Source organism: Gavialis gangeticus, unplaced genomic scaffold, assembly GCF_001723915.1.
Source record: "Gavialis gangeticus isolate Ggan-Ray unplaced genomic scaffold, GavGan_comp1, whole genome shotgun sequence".
Lineage (NCBI taxonomy): Eukaryota > Metazoa > Chordata > Crocodylia > Gavialidae > Gavialis > Gavialis gangeticus.
Genome location: NW_017729007.1, coordinates 291,762 through 315,786, shown reverse-complemented (window position 1 = coordinate 315,786; position 24,025 = coordinate 291,762). Strand labels below are relative to the sequence as shown.

General features: G+C 43.8%; 1 protein-coding gene across 2 annotated transcripts in view; it reads right to left on the bottom strand.

Annotated features, from left to right (window-relative positions):
• PTPN3 (protein tyrosine phosphatase, non-receptor type 3) overlaps positions 1–24,025 on the bottom strand; it is a 303,867-nt gene that overhangs the window by 236,207 nt on the left and 43,635 nt on the right. For both annotated transcript variants that reach the window (XM_019509251.1, XM_019509252.1), the window contains exons 2-5: positions 22,563–22,717; positions 5,772–5,879; positions 5,635–5,677; positions 928–1,006 (exon numbers count right to left, since the gene is read on the bottom strand). In XM_019509251.1, the coding sequence (XP_019364796.1) occupies positions 928–1,006; positions 5,635–5,677; positions 5,772–5,879; positions 22,563–22,700 (368 nt within the window). In that variant the 5' untranslated portion in view covers positions 22,701–22,717. The remainder of the gene's footprint in view (positions 1–927; positions 1,007–5,634; positions 5,678–5,771; positions 5,880–22,562; positions 22,718–24,025) is intronic.

Sequence of the window (24,025 nt, the reverse complement as noted above, 5' to 3'; positions counted from 1 at the left end):
CTTGCAAAGGAAATAATACTGGACAAAAAAAGATACTTAAAAAAGGGTGAAAATCAAAGTTGCACCGGCATCTATAAATCTAACTCCTTGTGCAGCCATCCTGTACACTGGATGAAGTGACTAAATAATATGTGATCATGCAATTAAAGACTAAACATAACACACACACACACACACAATCTGAAAGAAGAGCTGTTTCAGTCTTGAGTGTTATAAGTATTTTGCACAATGGAAAGGATTAGGTAACCTAACAATTTTAGTGGGTGCTGCCAATTCATCTTATGGTGACCAACAGAAACAGGGATGTAAGACTCTGTGGGTACATTTACACATGCAATTAATGCAACTGAATATACTCTGGCTCCATTTGAGTCACTATCTACACATGAAATTAAGCACAGTAAATTTACTGCACTGCTGGATACCACTTGCATCTGACAGGACTACCCAGCAGTGCAGTAAATGAGTCTACTGAGCTCTAACTGCTGTGTGTGTATAGATGATGATGCTCTACTGTGCAGCAAATTAGTCTGCCACACCATAAAGTGTCTCGTGTAGACTCGTCCTATAGGGACCAAAATGACAAAATCAATGTGTGCATAGGAGTTCTAAAATATGGTAATGACTTGCAAAAAAAGCACAAATGTTTTATTTTTACATTGTTAAAAATGATCACATTTAGCTAAGATGATCATGTTTTAATGATAGGCAGTAAGAAACATCAAGACATTAAATTCAGAAGGGTTGACTTCAAGGAAAGCAAGGAGTAAGAGGTGCAAGAAGCCCCATGGCTGACATGACTTAGTGTGTGCCCTATGACTTCCCCACATCTTTAAAGTTCAAAGCGTACAAAAAAGCAGAGCCTAACAGAGATTACTGTGTTACTATTTCTTAGTTATTGGATTAAAATTTTAAAAATAAAGTTACCTGGTTTGTTCCTCCTGTAGTGTGTTGGGATCAGGTATAAAAAACCTTACTCGAAAATGCAGGGTGCAGGGAAAACCTCCTATAATGTTCCATAGAAGTAAATCAATTTTTCTACTTTTCCTGTAAATTTTATAGAAAAACTACAATACACAAAATAAATATATATCATGCCAAGTCTGATGTGTGTTTTTTTCTTTTGAAGCAAAAAGCAATAATGATAAAACTCTCATTTCTCTTCATTATTCCCTTCATTCCCATTATAAGCAGCAAAAAAATTTTCTAAGACATTTTTGTTTTCGAAGCACTCTATTCCATTATCGTATTTTATTAATGTTAACAGTATTATCGATGTTGAAATTTATGTTCTGCCTCCTTGTGGCATTAAAAGAAGGAATTCTTTAAAAAGCACAATGTACTTTATTTAGATGTCTCATAAGCAATCATCATCATCTGGGAAAATTTAGTGAAAGCTCCATCCTGCCCAACATGGAAAATAAATAAAACTTCACCAGTTAATGTGTATAACTGTTGTTACTTCAAATTGCCACCTCACCCATCTTAAAAAGGCTTTCACCCAAGAAGGACACTCCTCCAGAGAGAGAGAGACAGATCACATGTTTGAAAGAGCCAACTGGATACCATGTGAAGAACTGCTGCAGTACAGAAGAAAAACCCCCACAAATTGCACACCACTGGTTATGACATATCACCCCTCCCTCAAACCGTACGGAAAATCCTCAAACAATTGCAACCCATACTAGAAAGAGACCCTATTCTTAAAGAGATCTTCCCAGAGCCACCTATCCTAGCCTTCAAACAAGCACCAAACCTCGCTAACCTCATCAGAAGCAAACTTCCTCAGGCCCACAACACACCAAATGGATCCAGACCATGCCATGACAAGAAATGCAAAACCTGCCAACACACCTCCACCACCCCCACAATTACTACACCCCACAACAGAACCATCAGCATTTCTGGATCTTACAGCTGCACCTCCAGAAATGTAATACATCTCATCCAATGCACCAAATGCCCAGATGGAAAATATGTAGGAGAGACCAAACAACTGCACACCAGAATGAATGCACACCGGAAATCTATCAAAGACAGGAATACACAATTACCTGTGGGGACATATTTCTCACAAGAAAACCACTCTCTCTCCAATCTCTCAGTTCTGATCCTCAAAGGAAAATTACAAAACACTTCCCAGAGACAAGCCTACGAACTCCACTTCATCAACCTCCTGGATACTAAAAATCATGGACTAAATATAGACATTGGATTTATGACACATTATAACCTGCCTGACATCTGACTCCCCAGGTACTCTTCTCCACTATTCATCCCTCTTCTCTCCCCTCCCCCACCCCAATGACTCCTCAGTCTACACCTTCACTGACTACCTATCTTGTATGTATACCAGCCCAGCCTCTGACTTCTTTACTTTTTATTCCATCCAGGAAGAGCACACACCAACTGCTGAAGCTTCCTTAGCCTAAGGGTTTTTGAACCCGAAAGCTTGCTTAAAAACTGTTTTCCAACTATTTAAGTTGGTCTAATAAAAGATATCAGATTCACCCAAAGATCCTTGTCTGCTGATGTTACTTCAAAATCACACACAAGCACAGAATGAGCCAGAAATGAGGCAGAGAAAAACTGAACTCCTGTGTCACTAGTTATTACGGCAGTGGCCATATACAGGAGTTACGTTTCTACCACAAAAATCACAGCTCTCCCAGTAGAAGCCATGAGTATACAGGCATTCACAGTTTCTCCCAGAACAAAAATGGCTGTTCTGAGAGCAAAATAACTCATCTCCCACTTGCTAGAAGGTACTCCTGGGAAGAATGTCTCAGGAGACATGCCTATATAATGAAATGCCTATATACTTCCCCACTTTTTGACTCCTTCTGGGGACAGGTGTTCAGGAGCCGAGTGGCAAGCCTCCAGCCCCATCACTGCTTCTCACATTGAAGTTCTCAGTGTGAATGACAGCTGGGGACTTTGCCCTACTGCTCTAGTCCCCCTGGAGCAGCTACTGTTCTTCATACTTTCCATGGACCAGAATCACCTCTAGTCTCAGGAAGGTACAAAAAGCAGGGGAGAGGGGGCAGTTGCAGGCTGAATACCTGTGCCCTGTTCCCAGGAACATGTCTAAAAGTGGACATTTTTTGGCTGCTAGAAATAAATGCCAGTTTCACTCTCACCACACCGTTTGGGTCTTCTCATGCTGGCATGTGTCCTATTACAGTTTTGTTTGTTTGGTTAAGCTACCTTTTCTTCTTTTGATTCTCTGGCATGTTTTCTGGACATGGTTTGTTTTCCTTTCAAAAAATGCAGCTCTCATAGCCCAGCTGTCTTAAAACCCGAGAACCAGTGCTGGTCTCCCCCCATCAGTTCAGTCCCCAACACACAAACTTCAGTCTCTACAATAACCAATAGCTCTCACTTTCCCACATCCCTAATTTTGTGATTATCCTTGGTTTATAACTGCCTGCATCAGGAACATACAAGATTTGGAGAAAAGAAACATTCTGTAAAGGCTCAAAAAAGAAAAAGACTAGCACAAGAAATATACTGATCTAGACAGAATATCTACACAGACTTCCCATCCTCAGCTCCTGGCTTTTCCTCCAAATCATGAAGTATCACTCACTTTCCCTGCTACCCATGCAGCTAGCTTTCTCTCTCCTCAACAGAACTTCTGTCATGTTCCCCTTTCTTCAATCAACATTTTCTTTAAAAATAAATAAATAAATAAAGGAACAGAGATATTATAATCCTCCAGTCCCTGCCAGATCACTTCCTGATCAGCCCTTCAAGTGATCCCTTACTTAATTACCATGCCCTTGGACTTGGAGACTTGAAAACACACTTACCCTGGGCAGAAGCCATCTTTATCCATTCAAATTAAAGATTCAAGCTTAACAATAAAGGTTTCCCTCAATTTATGCAGCAGATGTGTTCCCAGGGAATGGCACATAAATTAAATTTGCATAAAGCGTACCCAGTTTACAATGAAACAGACAGGGACACGTTCCCACAACGGTGAGGGAGGGAGGGAGGGAGACTGGGGCTAGAGAAGGGGCAGGGAGAGAGAGGCACGGCTCAGCCCAGTGACTGCAAGCAAGCAAGTGGTGTAGGCCACTCGCAGGGCTGCAGCAGGGGTGGCACCAGGCTCTTCACTGTGCTCAGGGTGGACAGCAGCCCCACTAACCCCATTGCTCCCCACACACCCCACTGCTCCGCTTCTCCTCAGTCACCATAGCCCCTGCTGAAGCGGCCACGGGAGCAGCTGATGCCAGCTGCCTGCAGCCGCTGGGCTGCACCACACCCCGAACCCTCTGGCGCAGTGCAGCCCAGCGGCTGCAAGCAGACAGTGCCTGCCACTCCCAGGAGCTGAGCAGGGGCAGGCAGCAGCTTGCAGTGGATGAGCAGGCTGGGGCCAGTGGCCGCTGCAGGCTCTTCCCAGTGCTCAGGGTGGGCCACAACAATGGGAGGGGGGCTTCTGCCACTCCAAAATTCACTGTAGCCCCCCGCAACCTGCCCTCCCAGCACTGCTGAATGCTGGGAAGAGCCTGGTGCTGCCACGAACCCCAGCTTATAGTGGCCGCTGGCCCCAGCCTGCTTTCGAAACAGCGGATGCCACCTACTTGTAGCTTCTGGGCTACGCTGCACCAGGACATTCAGGGCAGAGCCCCGGGGGGTTCAGGGCATGGGGCAACCAAGCGGCTCCAAGCCACTGGCATCAGCTGCTCCCACAGCAGCTGCAGCAGGGGCTGTGGTGAGTGGGGCTCTGGTCCCATGGCCCTTTCCCCTCCCCTCACAAACTTACCTACTTGGGGGAGCACACCTATACCAATCGCGTAACAGCGAATTTACCTCGTATATAATGAATTTCAGGTATAAAAAGGGTCATCGCATAAAAGCGACTTTGCATAAATTGAACCTGCATAAAATCGAGGGAAACCTGTACTCAGTTGATCTTGGTCTGGAGACTCAGTACTGGCTACATATAACTGGCTCCACATACAGCAAAGCATCCAAATGGTACAGCAATTTCATACCATCAATCAAAATTCTAAAGTTACTAATCTCGACTCAGACAGGGCTATCAATAACTTAGACTACATTTGCATTCAAAGGAAAGAAAGAAAGCTATGCTGTTACCATAAACAACCAATAAAACTCTTCCAACTAAGAAAGTTATACCCTGTTCATAGTTTTAAGATGGCATTTAAAAATTAACCACTATAGAATGACTAGTTTTGATCAACTTTGAACAGGCTACGAATTTTACCTAAAATGGTTTAAACTTGCCTCAGGGTTACTATTTTTTCCTTAGGACTGTGTCTAACAACTTTTTCAGGCTCAGATCTACCATCAACATCACTGACAATAATACCGTACTGTTACCTCCATACAGCTACTGTTTGTACTACTACATCATATACTATTGCCTCCAGACCGCTACTGTTTTTACCGCTACATCTGCACATCACAGTAGTAACATCATAAGCAACCTACAGTTCCTGATCTGCAGCCAAGCAGTAGTAAGAGCTGCGGGAATTTTTGTCAAAAAGCTTTAGTAAGCAAGGCAATAATATCCAAAAGTTTACTTCACACATGAATAATATTTAAGCTAATCAAGGAAACTAGAAATTAGAAGTTTTTGTCTGCCGAGTACTAAAAATATCTTACCTTTAAGCTGTTTTTTGATAGGTTTGCTCATTTCAAGCCACCGCTGCAAAGTAAAAAAAAATTAGACGGATTTTTTTTTTTTTAAGAAAAAGTCATTATGCATTTATTTTAGAAAAAAAAGTTAATGGTGTACTTACAAGAGAATCTACTGCCTCTTCATTTTGCTGTAAACCAAAATATTCCTTCTCTGTCACACCCAAGTGGTTATAAGCCATATCCAACAAAATCTGACCAGTATCTTGTTTCTGAGAGGAAAAAAAAAACAGAAAACTCGTAAGAGGAAGGTATGACAAAAAAGTCTTGATTTTAAAAACTTAACTTTATACCAACTACATGGTCCAATAAAAGATGTCACTCTTGATTCTCACATAATTTTTGGACCATCTGTAATTTTAATAGATATTTTTAATTGAAAAAACAACAAAACAGTTGGGGGAAAGACAATAAATTTCAGCCTATAAAAGAAAACACCTAAATGTCACCTTGGTTGAAAATAGCTCAGCTATAGAGATATCAAAGGAAATTCTCATCAGAATATTTATCTTAATGGTTGTACTAAAATATGCATTAAACATGAGTCACAAAGGCCATAATATGAACTGATTGATAAGTTAACAACAACAGAAATTCATAGCTGTTCTTTGCTTTCTTCTGTGTTTTGTTTTTTGCTTTCCCTAGAAGCTCTGATTATTGGCTGCAGCCAAGGCTGAGGATTTTGACTGGAGTGTACCAATGCTCCTGCTGGAACTGAAACCCAACGATTCCTGACTAGGGGTCTTGCTCCTATGCTCAAGGTCAGACCAACTGACATAATATTTGGGTCACAAAAGAATTTTACCCCATGGTCAAATTACCATGGACTGTAGGACCTTTTGCCTTCCTCTGTAGTATAGAGTACGGACCTCTTCATTGGATCTCTCAAGCATATTTTAATAGCCTGTGCAGCAGCAGGATGTTGGCTGCCATGGTCCCCTGGCTTTACCTGGGGTAGGTTAAGATGTTATTTCTTGTGGTCATGTCAGAATTGACTGTATAGTTTTGCTAGTCGGTTAGAACAATGGCGATAAATCTTTTTGCCAGCAGGCCAGACAGACAATGCCAATGCCGTCCACAGACTTGATATGGCTGGTGGTCCCAATCAGTATGAGACAATTGCAGCATGGCCCCATCTGGCCATACAGGGGGAGACAGTGGTCATCCCGACTCCAACGTGGCCACTGGGGGAGGGGGAAGGTGGTGTGCACCAGCCCCATGGAGAAAAGGGATAGGGTCCAGGCTAGAGGGGCATGTGGCTGAGCCCTGCAGGGTGAGGGGGAAGGGGAGTGGCCCAACCCCAACCCAGCCCCGCTGGGGGAAGGGGCCTCGATCCAGCTCTGCAGGGGTGTAGAAGGGGGCTTCAATGCACCCCAACCCAATCCCACAGGGGAAAGTGGGTATGGCCCAGCCCTACCCAGCCTGGGGGGAGGGGCATGGCCCAGTCTCATCTAACTGTGGGGGTGGCAGAAGAGAGCATGACCTGGCCCCAACCTGCAGCATGGGGCTTGAGGTTTGGTAGTTTGGCAGCAGGGGAGGATTGCCATATTTACTGCCACCACTGCCACCAAATTTCCTGATCCATGGGCCACAGGTTGGTTTAAACAACAGATTTGTATAGGATGGTTTGGACAGAGATCATCCTGCCTCAGGCACAGATTTGGACTAACAACCTCTGGAGGTCCCTGCCAACCCTACTTTTCAATGATATCCATGTGGCATACAGCAAATGCATATGGGTAGATTGAGCAATATGCATCTCAGGCAACTCTCATATTGAGGTTACTTCTCATGAGTTTTTCAGTCACAAGAGCATCTGACATTCACCTGGGCTGTGGCAACGTCTTGCAGCTGTAGCTCTTGGCCACCAGAGACTACTGTTGCCCCTGCTAAGCAGCAGCCCAAGCAACTTTTGCCTCACTGTTCTCTCTGCTGAATCTGAAGAAATCCACTAGCACACACAAAAGATAGGGAGGCCTAACATGGGTTTCAAGCCTCTCCAGACAGCAGGCCTCACCTTTCCTCCTGTCCACAAACACACATCTCTGAAGCTGCACCCAATTTTCTTAAAGACCCCACAGATTCATCTGGTTCTGACTCTTCTCTCCCAGAAAGCCTCCATAGAGGACCTGCCTATCCACAGAGATCTTTGAGCACCTTCCCACTTCCACAGCTCCAAGTCTTGACCTACCACTGCTTGAAAATGGGTGCTTTAACTTTAAGCGGAAATTCACAGTCAAGTACCAATTTGCAAAAGGTAATTTGCACATTTACTAAGTCATAGAAAGATTTCCCATGCAGCAGCTCACACCTGGAAGCTCTATACATACTAGCTTGTTGGAGAGAACATAAAATCAGCCCTGCCTACTCACTTTATTACTCGTACCTTGCTATTCACAGGAAAGATGCAGTGTGCCAACTTTTGTTTGCTCTTTTGAACACTACCTATTTTAAGGCAATGCCTGTTATCTCAACCCTAAAATGATTTATGATTTATAGTTGAGTAGAACTGTAAAGGAGTCAAAATTTAGGAAATGTAAGTTTGCCTGTACAACCTGAATTCAGGTTCCTTGTGTATATGCATTGTGATACTATCATACGGTACTTTTATTTTTATCGCCATGTCCACAATACATAAACTTTTTATCCCATTTTGATTGTTCATTGTCTCATCCCATGGTTTACCTGCTGCACATCCTTCAAACTCAGAAGACAGAACTGTTCATTCCCTCATGAGCTTTCCTATAGAATTCAACATTATAGAACCGAAGTAATTTGAATATTAGTTTATTTCACAATACTCCCTGCATACATCGGACAGAGTACTTCCATCTTGCCAGGGAAGATGTGTCAAGCAGGGGCACTGACATGTTCATCCTCGCTGGTCCTTTCCTAGGAAGTACTGGATGAGTCAGTACTGCATGGTCTGCAGTATACCATATTTACCCACACACATTTAACAATCCTCTCTCCTCTTTAATGATGTTGATGGTCCACTAATCAAGCTAGTTTTTTCTGGAAATTTTGCTGCATATTAATACTCTTGGTCTCTATTCTCCTATTTTATAGCATAACTGATGGTTTTTAGCTCTTTTCAAATTCATAGATCCATCCATAGAAACCTGTTTTCAGCTGCAGCGAGTGTTACAGCTTTTGTTTTAACAGGAAAGGGAGAGTGAGATTAGGCTCTGGCCCTGTTTTATGCAGCCACAGCTCTAGAAAAATATTTTTTCTTCCTTCTGCCTACTCTAAACCAAGGTGTCTTATTTGGGGCCATGTAGTATGCAAGAAAATGAAGTAAGCTGGCATGTAGTTGCAGAGGTACATTAAGCCATGTGGCCCAACAGAGATAGACAGGCCTTCACTTATGTCATCTGATTAACCCCATGCTGCAAAAGGAGTTTCACCTAAGGCTGGAATCAAACTTGTAGGGGGCAGCCAAGAGAGGCCTGTATGAATTCTGAATAGGCATAAGTTTTGACTCCAGGTTCACCAGCATTGCTGGTAGGAGGACTCAATGTTTGCTCAGAGGAGCCTACTTTCACCAGGTAATCAGTCACCTGTGTAGGCTGCTACACTTGTCTGCTTGATCCACCACCATTGCAAAGACTGGCAAAAATTGTCAGGGCTGTCAAGTGGCTGAATGGAACAGCTGGCACTAGTAATGGTCCTTGCCCATAACAAACGGGAGCTATTTCTTTTGATATGTTAATGCATTGTTCAACAGAGTTAAATTTCCAAGATAAAATGCATGTTTTCTAGGTTTACATGTAAAAGCATGCCAAAACAGGAACTAACTCTGACTTGACAGCCGTCTTTGTGGATATGAAGGAATGGAGACACTGTACATAGGAAGAAGAGGCTTCAAGAAGGGTGCTGGGTTTTTTTGTGGTTATTATTAATGCTTGATAAATCAGAATTTTACAAGGAACGCCTTGTCTGAAAATGTAAGCAGTACATACATCATAACCACTAAAACAGAATTTTCAGATATATAAGCCTAGCTTAGAAAAGGGGTAGGCAACCCTTAGCACGCGTGCCACAGCAGCACACAAAGGCATTTTGCTGGGGATGCATGCCTCAGGGCAGATGGCAGGGGAGTCACAAGGGGCCCAGTCCTTGTTGTGGCAGTGAAGTCTTGACCCTCTCCCCGCTGTCTGGCTTGAGGCACACACGCACTTGCTGCTGGCAACAAGCTGGGGCTCCATACATACTGGTGCAGCTGCTTGCAGCCTCCCTGCCACCTGCTGTGAGCAGGCAGCAGGGGACCACCCAGAGTCTGGGCTGGATGAAATAGGCAGGGCAGTCAGGAGGCTGCAAACAGCTGCACCATGGTCCATGGAGCCCTGGCCAAGCTCACTGCTGGCAGCAGTTGCATGCATGCCTCAGGGCAGATGGCAGGGAAGGTGCCACGGCTGCGCTGTCAGAACAAGGATCGGGCCCTTCATGGCTCCCCCACTGTCCGCCACTGGCACACCAATGTCTTACAAGTCGAAGTCGCAGGTGTTTTTGGTAATGTGCCCAAAAACATTGCCAACTCCTGGCCTACAAGGAAAAACAATGCAACAGAGAAATGAATTTGTACCAAAAACATATCTCTTTCCCTAAATCAGGTTCCTAGGCAAGCCAGTTTCAAACTTCCCCTCATTCATTCCTTATAAACAGATAAAAATATAATGAAAATGAGACAAAATCCTCAATTTTATACTAAAAATTGCAAAGGAAATAAATGCTACTGCTACGCCAGCATTTATAAAGACCCATCATCCTGCAGGTACATTCCCCATGGGTTAGAAAAGCAAACTGCATCTTCCTCAATATAAAAGGCTTACACACCAAGATATGCTGTTCTATCATATTGATTAAAACTGATGGACAGATAAAGAGACAGAGAACCTAGTCAGGTTTTAGACATTATTCCAATTACAGGATAACTTTTCTTGCACGATGAAGAGGTTGTACCATATATACAGCTACACATGTGTAGTAGGGCTGTGCGAAGCTTCGGTAGCCAATTTAATTTGGAGGAGATCCAGCCCAATTCGGGGACCAAATCTGAATCCAAATTGAATCGGAAGACCAAGTAAAACCTCCAAATCAATTAGAAGCATCTGAATCGATTAGGAAAAGATTCGGCAATAAACTAAACAGGCAGCCAATACAGCTGCCTCCAGCTGGTAAGCCTCTTGGGGTTGGGGGAAGTGGGGACTGGGCTGGGACAATCTGCCCAGCTGGGGAAGAGGTGCAGAACTTCAGGAGGGGGAGGGGGGGGCACGTGATGTGGGCGCAGCAGCACTGGGAGCGAGGGCTTTACCCTGCTGCTGCTTGCCCAGCCAGAGTGGGAGCAGGTGACAGGATGCAGGTGCGGCTCACTCTGGGCAGAAGGGAGCAAGTAACAGCAGGGCATAGCCCCCACTCCCAGTGCTACCGTGCCCGCATCCTTCTCTCCACTGCCCCAGCTGGACAAGCAGTGGCAAGGCAGAGCCCCTGTTCCCAGCATGATGCACCCGCATCCCATGCTGTGCCATGCTGGCTGGCAAGTGTCACCAGCGCCCACCCCTCATACCATCTGGCAAGCAGCAGCAAGGCAGAGTCCCCACTCCCAGTGCTGCTGTACCCACATCAGCACCAGGAGCAGGGACTCTGCTCTGTCTCCACTTGCCAGTCAGTGCGGGAGGGCAGGCGCTGCCATCTCTTGTCAGCCAGCGCAGAAGGGCACAGAATGCAGGCACAGCAGTGCTGGGAAAGGAGGCTATGCCCTGCAGCTACCTGCCCCCTGCCACCAAAGCAAGCCACACCCACACCCCCCCCCCCAGCTGGGCAAGCACCAGCAGGGCCGAGCCTTCGCTCCAAGAGCTGCTATGTCCACATCCTGCATCCCACATCCCCCTCCCCTGCCCCAGCTGGGCAGCTTGTTCCAGCCCCAAACCCTCCCTCCCCTACGTCCCTTCCCAACCCTAACAGATTTACCAGCTGGAGGCAGCTGAGCTGCCTGTTTAGTCTACGGCCAAATCTCCGAAATGGCACTGAATCTTTTGGATCTGATTCGGCTGAACTGAATCGGGACAGTGAATCAAATCTCTGTCCTCTGAATCTGCCAAATCCAAATCCAAAGCAAATACTTACTGCTTCGCACAGGCCTAATGTATAGGGCAGGCTGTCAGGAGGAGGAGGAAAAAAGGAACAACAGCTTGCACTGCTGCTTCTGACCACCTGGAGGAGCTCTTGCTGGTCAGTAGAACCCCTGAAAGAATTACCTGACTCTTCCAATGAGTAATCCCCTAGGATCCCTGGGGTCTCCCCTGAGAAACAAACTGGGGAAGGCAGAAGAAATCCTCCCCCTACTTCTATAGATGCACCACCACATTGGTCCAATATCAGATCAGCACCAATATAAAGAAAATTGACTGTATCAAAAATTGGCTTGAAGTGGCCGATAATTTGGCTGATGAATGCTCGTGCACGCGTGCAGCCGCAGCACAGCACACAGGCAGCAAGGTGAGGGAGGGAGTGGGGCTGCCCCAAACCCCATGCCCTCCCAAACAAGCAGCAGGAGCTGCTGGACAAGTGGCGCGCAGTGGCAGGAGATACTCTCCCCCTGGACAAGCCACAGCTCTGCCCTCCAGCCACCCCGCCTGGGCAGCGGCCACCCCAACCCCAGTCCCTCCCTCACCGCAGGGGGCCTCCCCCTCCTCTTTTACCACAACGGACTTACCAACTGGACTCGGCTGTATTGCAAATCAAATCAGTGTCAGCCAATACACCTCCTTAAAAATTGGCTATCGGTATCAGCCCCCAAAATGTCCATCAGTGCACCCCTACTTACTTCCCCACCATGAGCAGAGGGCATCCTGCCCTGCTGGAGCAAAGCCCAGGTCTCCAGAGCAGCAGCAAGACCCACGTGAGGGTGGTGGAGGGGGGCTAGAGGAGGGGAGGTGGCAATACAGCCAGGCAGACTCCCCCCCGACCTTCCCCCCAACAAGTTTGCTGCTGTCCAGTAAACCAAGGCTGCACTGTAGCCCCCTGCACTGGTTCCCTGCCCTTGTATAGGGAACATGGGGGTGGGAGGAAGCGAGGATTCTCTCTCGTGCTTGCTACTGCTCAGGAAACCCTGCGTTCAGCACCAGTGTGGCAAGGCTGACCTTGCTCACCTGCTCTGTTCTCACATGGGGAGAGAGCCAGGGTATTTCTCCTGCTGGGTATGGGGAATGAACTTAGGGCTCAGATCTATGCTGGGGCAGGAGTTTCCTCCTTGTTCTTTTTAAAAGAAGTTTATACTAGAGATGGAGTACTGCACCCTGGGATGCCCTGGGAAGACAAACATATTGCTATCATACAGTGTATTCCTTGCTACATGTGAAAATTAAAGCTGGTTAGCAGCTGGCTATATAGTACATGTTTTTGCAATCTAAATGTATAGCTCGTTGGAGCAGTTAATAGCATGATAGATAGTTTGCACATGTAGCTGTTCTCAGTTAATTGTACAATGACTGTAACATGTAGACAGGGACAGCAAGTCTACAGCAAGTCTGCAGTTTGCAGGAAACCCAAAATAATTTAAAAACCAAACACAATACTGCATTAACAAATCTAGACCTGCTTAGTCTCAGCTGGTTTTCCGGAGGAAGAAAAATTTCCTCACCCTGTTCCATGTGCCCCTTCCATCCTTTTGTACAGACTCATCCTTTGGATGTTTTCCAGTTGAATGTAGGTATTATAACAGATCAGAGAAAGAGAAGCCATTATAGCCTGCACAGGTAACCAGCACCTCACTTTTCAAGTACAAACTAACTAGCAACCTATGAACATTTAGGGACATAGACATGTCTGCCATCACCTGTTTGGTCAACTAAAACTCTGGCTAACCATAAACTATACTGGTTAAAGCTTCTGAGATACCTTCAACACAATTTTCAAATAAGACAAGCTTCAGTACTGTATAGCCTTCAAGAAAAAAAAAGAATAAATGGCTGCACTGCAAAGAAAGAGTCACTTGACAGGCTGAAACGGAAAAAGTTAAATTTCTGGTCATTCACAGAGTAAGTATTGGGGAGCATAAAGGTAACTTGTCTAGTAACAAAGCAGACAATACTGAATTTGATGGCAAACACCTTTGAATACAATAGTAATCACAGGTTGTCAGCTCCTCAATTACTTCGTCTCATCCAGACTGATTTTGAAATTCTTGGTTCCTTCTCACCCAGTCACTTGAAAGGCAGGAAAACAATCCTCTCTCAGTCTGACAGAAAGACAACCACTGCGTTCACAAAACTCAGGAATTCATTGGTTAGAGTTACACAAAGAGGCTGCTTGCAGAAGTACAAAAATAAATAAATAAAAAATTTTAAAAACCCCACTCTTTACCTGAAAAAGCAACGCATTAGTTCAACCCAGCTCTGCAACATCTGTATAGATCAGGCACTTCAGCAGGGCATAATGGAGATTTACCTAAAGCCGATTCAATCAGTATTAGATAAAAGCCCCACTAAAGCACCCGGTCTATACAGGTGGTGGAGAGCTGGGTCAAACAAAAAGGCTGCCTCTTCTGGGCCTGTGCTGGGCATGGTGCAGAAGCGCACCAAATTTAAAGTAAAGCATGGATTTTTTACTGACCATAAAGTAAGAATAGACAGTATAGTTAGATGATGTAGCTATCTTTATAGTTAAGATTGTACAAATATTTCAGTGGTAAAGGTCACCTGCAGTGACTTGACAGAATGGAACCTTGATCCAATGGCTAGGAGACCAAGACAACTAGAGATCTTGTTCCACTGCAGCCTTCACCCGCCTTCAGAGCCGTTGAGATTCTAACATCTTCTTCCACCTGCACTGCCATTGGAGATTTGTAGAGTCATGGCTAGGGGATAGGCAGGCTTAATAGAGTGGTGACCTGTACTCACCATGTCAGAGCACTACCAGGAGGGAAAGCATTGCCATCTGCTGTCCTCACCTCATCCTGGTGGTGTTGCTGCTGCTTGGTCGGTGACTGCTTATTCATCAGAGTTACCCCTGCTTATTTCATAGCTAACCTGGTCATTCTATTATCCACCACCTGTGGACATACTGGGTAACAGTACAGATCTGCCCCACAGGTTCAGTTTTCAATGATAGCACCTAGTCCACAGCTACTTCCCCCAATTTTTTCACCATGGTTTGGGATAGACACAGCCATATGTCTACACTAAAATCACACTCTGTATCTATCCCAACTATGGTGTTGGTTCAACAAAAAGTATCATTCACAATAATTCTTGCTCTCCCATAAAAAAGAAACGTATTTAAATGTCACGAAACAAACTAAACTCGGTCAACTTAGGTGAAGTTTGGCTAAACCGCACAGATGGAAACTTCTAAAATGCCCTTAAGGACTACACTGAACCACAATTTGTTGACCTACTGCAGATGTTCAACACTGATTTTCAGATTAAAAATAATACCTTTTTAAGTACCTTTAAAATAGCCAGTCATTTGATTTCCAATAAATACTGATGTATATCCAGGTAAAAGTTAAGGATTTAAACATTTTACATTTTTGTACAAAGTAAATAGTCTCACATTAAATTTTTCACTCTCAACCATCATTCTTGTATGTAAATCCAGAAAGTCAGCCTACCACCAAATACAAAGTGTTTGGTAGCATTCAGATGCAAACTGTCCATTTCTCTTCACTTGATAGCCTGTCAAGGCACAAAACAAAAACTAGCATACCACAACTTAAGAGGTGTGTCCTATAATCCTTCAGTAAAAAAATACATAAACATGATCAATTTGTTGAAATCTGAATACATTATAAAACAGCTGAATTCATGTGAAGCATGGTGACATAATCCGTACCCCGCATGCATCATATACATACCAAAAGCCTATTTTTAACTGGACTTTTCATCCACAGTTCTCGAAGTGCTTTGAATAGAAGGATAAGACTTGCTACCACTTTACATACAGGGCACAGGAATACAGAAAGGTGAAACACCTCCAGGTCAGTGGCAGAGCCAATGCAAAACTCCAGTCTGCTGCATTCACTTTACCTTATCTAACTGCCTTTCTTCAGCAGGACTCAGCTTTCCTTCCTCAGAACCTAATACTACTATACAGGGTTAAAATAGCAGTAAGTGGAAATAAGTAGAACAGAGTAAAAGACATCTACCTGCTCAAAAAAGGCAGAGCCCCACTACTAACTCTCTATCTTAAATACCTCACAGAAATAACCCCTCACACATCTAGAAACAAGTATGCCTTTCAAATAATACAGCTATTAAAACAGAGGCAGCTAGCCTGTGACACGTGCCACAAATGGCATGAGCAGCCTATGCGGCATGCAGTAGACTGGGGAGACAAGGAGCAGAGGCAGATAGAGTAGGAAGCAGAAAGCAAAGCAGCAGATGGAGAGGGGGACTGTATCAAAAAGAAGTAAGGTTAGAAGAGACCTTGGAGGGACACTTGAGGGAGAAATGGGGCCAATTTGTGGCATACCTGCCAAAAAAGTTGGCCCCCAACCAAGCAACCAAGTCCTCGACCACTAAAATCTAGGCACAAAACTAATGATTGGAGCATTTTACAGTCTACTCACATACACTGATAAAAGTATGATGGATGACCTGGTTAAATGCATTGACTAAATATGGTTGAACAGGCTAGATATATTTTTCCCTAAGCATGTGGGAGAGATGACAGTCTACATATTTAAGAGAAGTGGTTTGAATCTGAACAATCTTGTTTAAATTACTCCAGCTATAGCACATCAGAGCAGTAAATATTTACATTATAGTCACATCCACCTCTTGCCTTTCAGAATTAAAGATTTTTAGAAGAGCTAGTTTAAAAGAAACAAGTTCAAAAAGATTTTGAACTTTAGACTGCACAACAAGCAGGTTGCAACTACCTAGTGGGCAATAAATATTTCTTACTGTTAGACAAAGTAGCTTATTTTATTTTGAAAACTGTCACTTATCTTCCATAAACAAGGGACAAAATTTTTGCAATACAACATATGAACAAATGTTTATCCATCTAAAACAAAAACAAAGGCTGGAAGTGAAAATGTGGTCTTTTATTAAAAACAGGACTTCATGAATCTGTCTGTCAGTGATGGGTCAATAAGCAGAAAGGCTAACAAGCGTAGAGTTTGTCAGTGCTCACATGAAAAAAAAAAGAAAGTATACCTTATTACACACCTTGTTATATCTTACCTTCTGTTCACAACCCCATGTAACCTTTGCAGCAGATACCATAATTGCTTCCCTGCATTTAGAATACTTCAAACTTATATTACGCTATATTTTAAGATAGCATAGCAGCCAAAAATGCAGCAAATCAATGCTGCATGACCAACTACTCATTATCAGTAAATAAGTCATGAAGCTACAGTAGTTTTCTGATTACCACTAGAAAAGAAGAATCAATGTCCATTTCTACTGGTTTTCCTAATTCTTTCTATTTTTTCAGACCTAGTAAGGGTATGTGTCAAGACAGACTTATCTTTGGTAGCCAGGTAAAGCAATCCCAATGGGACATCAAATCAATAATGAATGACTGGGAATATATATTGTATAGCTTCTTCATCACCACAAGGGCATTAGAAGTAGATCACCTGATCTTAGACATACTGAAAAGTGAGGTTCCATAGTAACAGTTATCAGGACAAGGTTCAGTTCAATAGCTGAAAACTTGCGAGAGTTCCTACACATTAAATATAAGCCCAAGAGATCATTATTAGAAAAATGAAAGACCAGAACACCCCATTTACTTTTTATAAAGTTGCTATGAAATAAAAAATAATTTATTTTCCAACAGAAAGTAGAGAGGCAGAAAGTCTCTTCACATTGGTGTTACTATATGATAAAGAAAGCATTGAAACCGTTTTGAAAAAGACCAACAATTCCAAACCAGAGACATTCAAGTGAAAGTATGTGGACTTCAGCTGGTGGTTCTCAAGTGGAATACTACAACTCCAGTCCCACCACTGATGTTTTTAAAAAACATGTTGGAGCAACTTAGAAGCAGCTGCAGCAAAAAGCATGCCTGCCTGCATTACATGATACAGGAACATGGGCCATTTCTGCTGCAGCTCTTCCTGGTTCTGCTCCAACGTGCCTCCAGAAAAGTGAGATGCACAGAGCAGTTCTATCTAGTGGCACCTTTTATCTCCAAGCTGCTGCTACCATCGGCAGTGGGTGCACTGCCTTGCCTGCACACACTGGTTTTCAGCAAGTGTCAGTGTAGCAAAACCCCCCGTTTTGTAGCAAAACTCCCTGTTTTTCCCTTTTTATTTATTTTAAAATTAATTCCCTCCCCTTCCCCAACATTTCTGACTTCTTCTCTCCCTCTCTGTTCCCTATAGATAAGTATAAGTAAGCTAAGATGTAGGATAAGCTTTAACATTTTATTTTACGTAGTACGTTTTATTTTTCTCTCCCCTCTTTGCAAATAAGTGCCCTGCTATTTCAATATTGATACCCACTATTTTATAAGCAATAATTATTATGTTTGTACTGCTTTTATATTGTGTGATTACTGTTTTAGGCCTACATATGTAAGTTAGCATAAGTCATGTAAAGTTTATGTCAAGCCTCCTTCTTGTGTCCTCTGCCCAGGCATCCCCTGTGTTGCAACTGTATAATTCATGTGCCCCTCCTATGTAAACTGGTTCCCAGATGAAGGAGAGTGATTGGGAATGATTAAAATTAAATGGTAGCAGGCTTCTATTGAATGGCTTGTAATGACCAGGCCATCACCTCGCATTGATTCATCCAGGAACCACAGCCCTCACCCAGGAACAGAGACAAGAACCCAGCATTTGAAAGACAAAAGACCCTGCAGAACCAACAACTCTACCATTGTACCCCACCATTACAGACACCCAAAACTGCACATCCCTGCATGAAGCACACATGCTCAGTACACCAGGGGCTGACCCTTGCCTGGGCATGCCTCCTGTCACTAGGGTCACACAAGGTCTGCCCCTATAAAAAGGGACGGTGAAGACAGACCCAGTGGGACGCCCTCTCCATCTGGACCAGCACCATGCCACACCACCTAATCATATGTAGGCCAGAGGCCCTGCTGGCAACCCCCCTCTGGACAACACCTACTGGACAAGGACCCCTTTCCAGCCTGAATAGGTAACTATCACCCCACAACCCCCTCTTCAACCAAGGACTTGAACTCTGCTTCTCTTCCCTACCTGGACTTCAACCCTTCCACTGAGTCTTTCTCCCACTGCCAGAGTGTGTGCGTGCATGTGTGCAATATACGAATTAGTGATCTGTGTCTAACTTTTGTGGCGTATTGTGTATGTGCTTGAACTGGTGATAGGTACGCATGTGCCTATGCTAGTTTGGATGTGTGTGCGTGCGTGCACCTAACTGATTTGTGTGTTTGTATATGTGCAACTGTGTCACACCCTCCTATCTAACAGCACAATATTGACATCCTGAGAGTTGGCCTGACCCCACAGGGCAACATCAGACCTGAACCAGGAAGAGCTGCAGAAGAAGCAGCATGCCTGCCTGCACAGCATAATGCAGGCAGGCTCGCCTTTCTGTCACAGCTGCCTCTGCAGAAGGCACAAGGAGCAGTTCCACCTAGAAACAGCAGCACTGGCCTCACCACTCTTCACCTGCTCTCTTCCCCTTCCTAGGCCTCGTGTTCTTCTACACAGCCCTTGTCCCTCCCACCCTTTCAGCACTTCCCATGTGGTGCATGTGCAGTCTGGCACCTTGTCGGATGCCGGGCATCCCTGGACTCTATCGCTTATAGCCCCAGTTCTAGCATTCAGAAGGCACAGCCCTGAGATAACTACGGGAAGAACTTGGTCCAGTTACCCCCACTCCCCACCAGTGACTTGGAGCCATGTACAGGGAATCATTGCTGTAGTGGCTGCAAATGTGCTCTGGGCCAGGCAGTTAGGGTCTGAAGAAGGAGAAAATAATATAAACATATAATCAATTAATAGCATTAATCATAGAATGATAAAGTTTAGATGATAATATTAGTAATATATTTATATTAGCTTTATAAATGGGATGCTACTAAATTCTGAAAAGTTTTAGAGGGATACCTAGGGTCTATAAAGGTTGAGAACCACTATCTTCCGTGGATTTTCAGTACTTTTGAAACTGTATGAGAGTGCACAGTATCTACAGAAATTATGCTCTAAGGTCAGGAATGTCTCTAAAAAAATCTTGTTTTTTAAAATGCCATTATATTCCTCAGAAATACCTAAAACAAAAATTTGAAAGTCACTAGCCAAAACAGAAGTTTCTCCTTTTAAAACTTCAGTTTACCTTTTGGTTCTTCGACTTTCTGTGATTTTAGGCAAGTCAAGTAAATCCTCAATGAGTATTATAAGATGATAAAAATACTTTGAAGCCCTCAGATAGTAGAAGACACTCCTATAAAACCTTTTATCAAAAAGATGACTTAATGACTTTTAAAAAAAATAAGACATTGGCCCTTGGGTTTAACTGCCTGGGCAGCCAACTATGGTCTTAGCCAGGAGTGTCAAACACCCTGGGGCCATTCCAGACTGCTGGGCTCCTCCCAGACCAGATCTAAAGACTAGTGGCAGCTGCAGCAGGTGTGGAGGAGGCATGTCCCAGGGTGTAGTGCCAACAGTAGTCTATCTAAAAGGGGCAGCAGCAGAGAGGTCTGGCAGGTGCAGGGCAATTAAATAAAGGTGCACTGATACATTGGTCCATATCATATCAGCACCGATAAAAGGAAAATTGCTGTTATCAACAAATTGGCTTTTTTTGGTTGATGTGGCCAGTAATGTCGCTGATAAATGCTGCGTGCATTCTTTTAATAAAGTGTATCCTTTTAATAAAAGATAGGGCCAGTTTTAATCCTGTCAGCCTACCATGTCTTACCTCCTCTAGAAACATATCCCTCTACTTTACCCAGCTCCAAAATAGTCCTCAAAACAAGCTTTAATAGAAGTCCCAAAGACTTCTAATAGCTAAACTCTTTTGACAATACCACTAAGTGCTTGTCCACACTGGATGAGTTCTTGCCAGAACAGACAGCCTTGACTGTCACCTATGTTGTTAGTATGTCCTGGGAGAGAGGCAACTAGAAGATTTTTTTTGACTGGAGAATCCAATACCTCCCTGAGTAACAAGGTAAACACACTATAACAATCTTTTGTCAATTACAGTGGCTTTGCCTGCACAGCTACATTAGTTAGAGGGCGTGAGTTTTTCACACTGTTAGCCAGCAGAGCTATGCAACATTACACAGCATAGGCTGGGGGCAAGCAAAATACAGCCCATGGGGTGGATTCAGCAGCAGCACACAGCGTCCAGGCGGGGCTGCTGCTGCCACTGCTGCAGCTGGTGGGGGGCCTGCTGCAGCCCAGAGATTAGGGTGGGACTTCTTTTGAAAGATGTCAGGCTCAGATTCTGGCGGGCCTCAAGACCAACAGAGTTCCAGAGCTGAGGAGCAACTGCCAAGAACAATTTCCTACAAATTTTCATCAAGCAGATTTGGTGAACTGATGTTACTTGCAGAAAGCTGTTCTTGGATTGCAATGGGAAGTACAGTAGAAGAGGGTGTCCTGGGTGCAATGGCCAGAGAGAATGCAGAGGGTAGTTCTATTCACCTCCACAAATGAAAGAGTGGTGAAGGAATGAATAAAAAGCAGTGAACATTCCAGCTCGTATGACAAAAAATTACTGACCCAGCCAAACTATTTTATAAAACCCCCCAGCAAAAAGCATATTTTCAGCACTACCACCTTCAAAAATCAGCAAAAAAGTGCTCCCACTAAAGCACATGCTCACATATATAGATAGATACATTTTCTTGATTTATATATCTGGAAAATCCATAAATACACACTTAGCCTTACCTAGCTTCTATTTCAGGTAGTCTATTTCCTAGATCAGGGGTGGGAAATTATTTGGGCCTGTAGGCCACATAGGGAGTTTTGATGAGTTGTGGGCCAGGTCAGCACACCCCACAACCCTGCACAACAGCTCACCAAAACTTAAGTGGCTCTACACTACGCTGAGCTGGGGCCACGGGTGGACCTGGGGCTGGGATGGTGGGGTGCTGACAACGCAGGGCCAGTGCCCAGAGCACAGCTGTGATCCACTACCTACATGTCCCTGTGACAGGCACCAGTTTCGTGAGCAGGGGTGTGCAGGGAGTGGATCACAGCTCTGCCCCAGGCTCCAGGCTCTCCATGGAGACCGGCTGGGACCCACATGCAAGCAGACAGGATGGGGCTGCGGCAGGCACAGAGCTGCATCTGGGGCCAGGGCCCAGAGCAGAGCTCCAATCCATTCCCTGCATGCCCCTGCCCATCACAGGGCCATGCAAGCAGCAGACCATACCTCTGCCACGACCATGGTCCCGGCCCCACACTGTCACCACCCCACAATCCCGGCCTTGCCCACCTGCCCTGATCCCAAACACCGCTCCCCACCCACCCACAGCCCCGTGCCTTACCCACACAGGTCCCACCCACAGCAGCAGGTGCAGGACTGATGGACCGTGGTGTCCAGGCAGCAGGGGAAGTCCAGCCACCACACTGTCCCAGCCCCACTATGTGCCTGGGAGCATCAGGACCGGCAACACACACCCTGGCCTCCGGGCTGGGCGTAACTGAGGGACCTGCCATAGGCTGGGCAAAATCTTTCAGTATGCCAGATCCAGCATGCAGGCCATAACTTGCCCACTCTTGCCCTACATACATTTGGCAAAGTAAGAATTTACATCACTAACATAAATTGAAATTAAAGACAGTTAAAATACTAGATGTGTATGTTCAATTCATAACCAGTAACGCCAACACATTCCATGATTAAAATGTATATCTGTAATCCAAAATAAAAGCAATACATCTATATTTGAAGAAAAGGAAGAAAAGAAAAGAAAACTTTAGAACTTACATTGACTTTAAAGCTTTGTATTGAGCCATCCAGAAAGTGGATGTTACAGATAATCTCCGATCGGGTCTTCTCTTTTGGCAGCTCTGATGCACGTATATTATTTATCCTCCCACCTAATGCTCGTAACCGGGAGTTCATTACTATTTCTGAATAACCTGCAAAGCAAAAAATGTATTTAATAAAACCATTAATTATAAAAGATACAATGTCTCATAAGTGATTCATCTGTCAATTACTTCTGATAAAAAATGGGATTTACAGACACTTCCCACCCTCTATCCACCTTTTATTCTACAGTAAGTAATGATAGTTTCCAAAAAAAAAAAATTGGGTCATATTCTTTCAAAAATCTTTATCAGGTAAAAAACAAAGTTTGGGATAAAGATTAGCCAGTGAAAGTTGATGCTTATAAATGTTATGCGAGCTTAAAAAATGCTAACTCGTATAGTTAGCAGCCAAGGTTTTATAAACATAATTGACAAAAGAAACCAAGAGATTACAAATAGGAATTTAGTGTTAAATACATTCTGACCTACTGTGGACTCTTTGAGTTATTTGCACCCAAAAAAAAAAAAAAAAATCTATTATTTTTCTATAGTCAAAAAAAAAAATCAGTGAAAAATAAGCTGCCATTATCTGAAGCATGTCTAGAATCAAATGAAGGGTGCTTCAAGTCTAAAAAAGGTTGAAAATGACTGAACTAGGCTTTCTAGCTCATTGAATCTGGGCTGGAAACTGAAGTACCCAGTAAATACCAATCTTTGTAAATTTATTAGAAGATGTTTACAATAAGACCTGTACAATTTGAATCCTCAGTAGACCCCAGCCAGAATAATTAAGACATGGCATGTAAAGCTTCTAGGGTTCTCCTGTTTTGCAACCCTAATGTAAAATTTAGTTGTGTTTTTGTTTGTTTGTTTTTAAATAAAGATGATTGAAAACATAAAACTTTATTCTGTAGCATCCTCTCAACAGATATTTGAACTGGCACACGCTTACCTATTGACTAGTGTTTCCTGTGCAATTTTGGTAAAACTGGCATTTCAAATGTATTAGGGCAGATATTATCAACAGGCAAATGAAAATTAATTCAAAGTCATGCTGCAAAGTAATTCAGCATTTTACTCAGCAAACAGAACACTATATGATCTCCCCCAGAGAGAACACTTCTTGCATCCCAGCATTCCATGAATTCACCAATAAACTGATACCAAAAAATAATTTATGTACAGACAGTAAAACATAACAGAGAAAGAAATGAAGCAAGGCTGAGATGCAAACTTGCTTCAGAGTGGGATTTTACAGAAGTAGTGTAATGAGCTATCTTGGCATTACAGTCTCTATAAAACATACGATATACTCCTTCACAACAGAAACATTCAATGTCACGTCAAGCATGCAAAGATATGCAACGTCGGCCTTAAATAGTTTTTGTTTATTGGCCAATTGATAGACATCTTTAT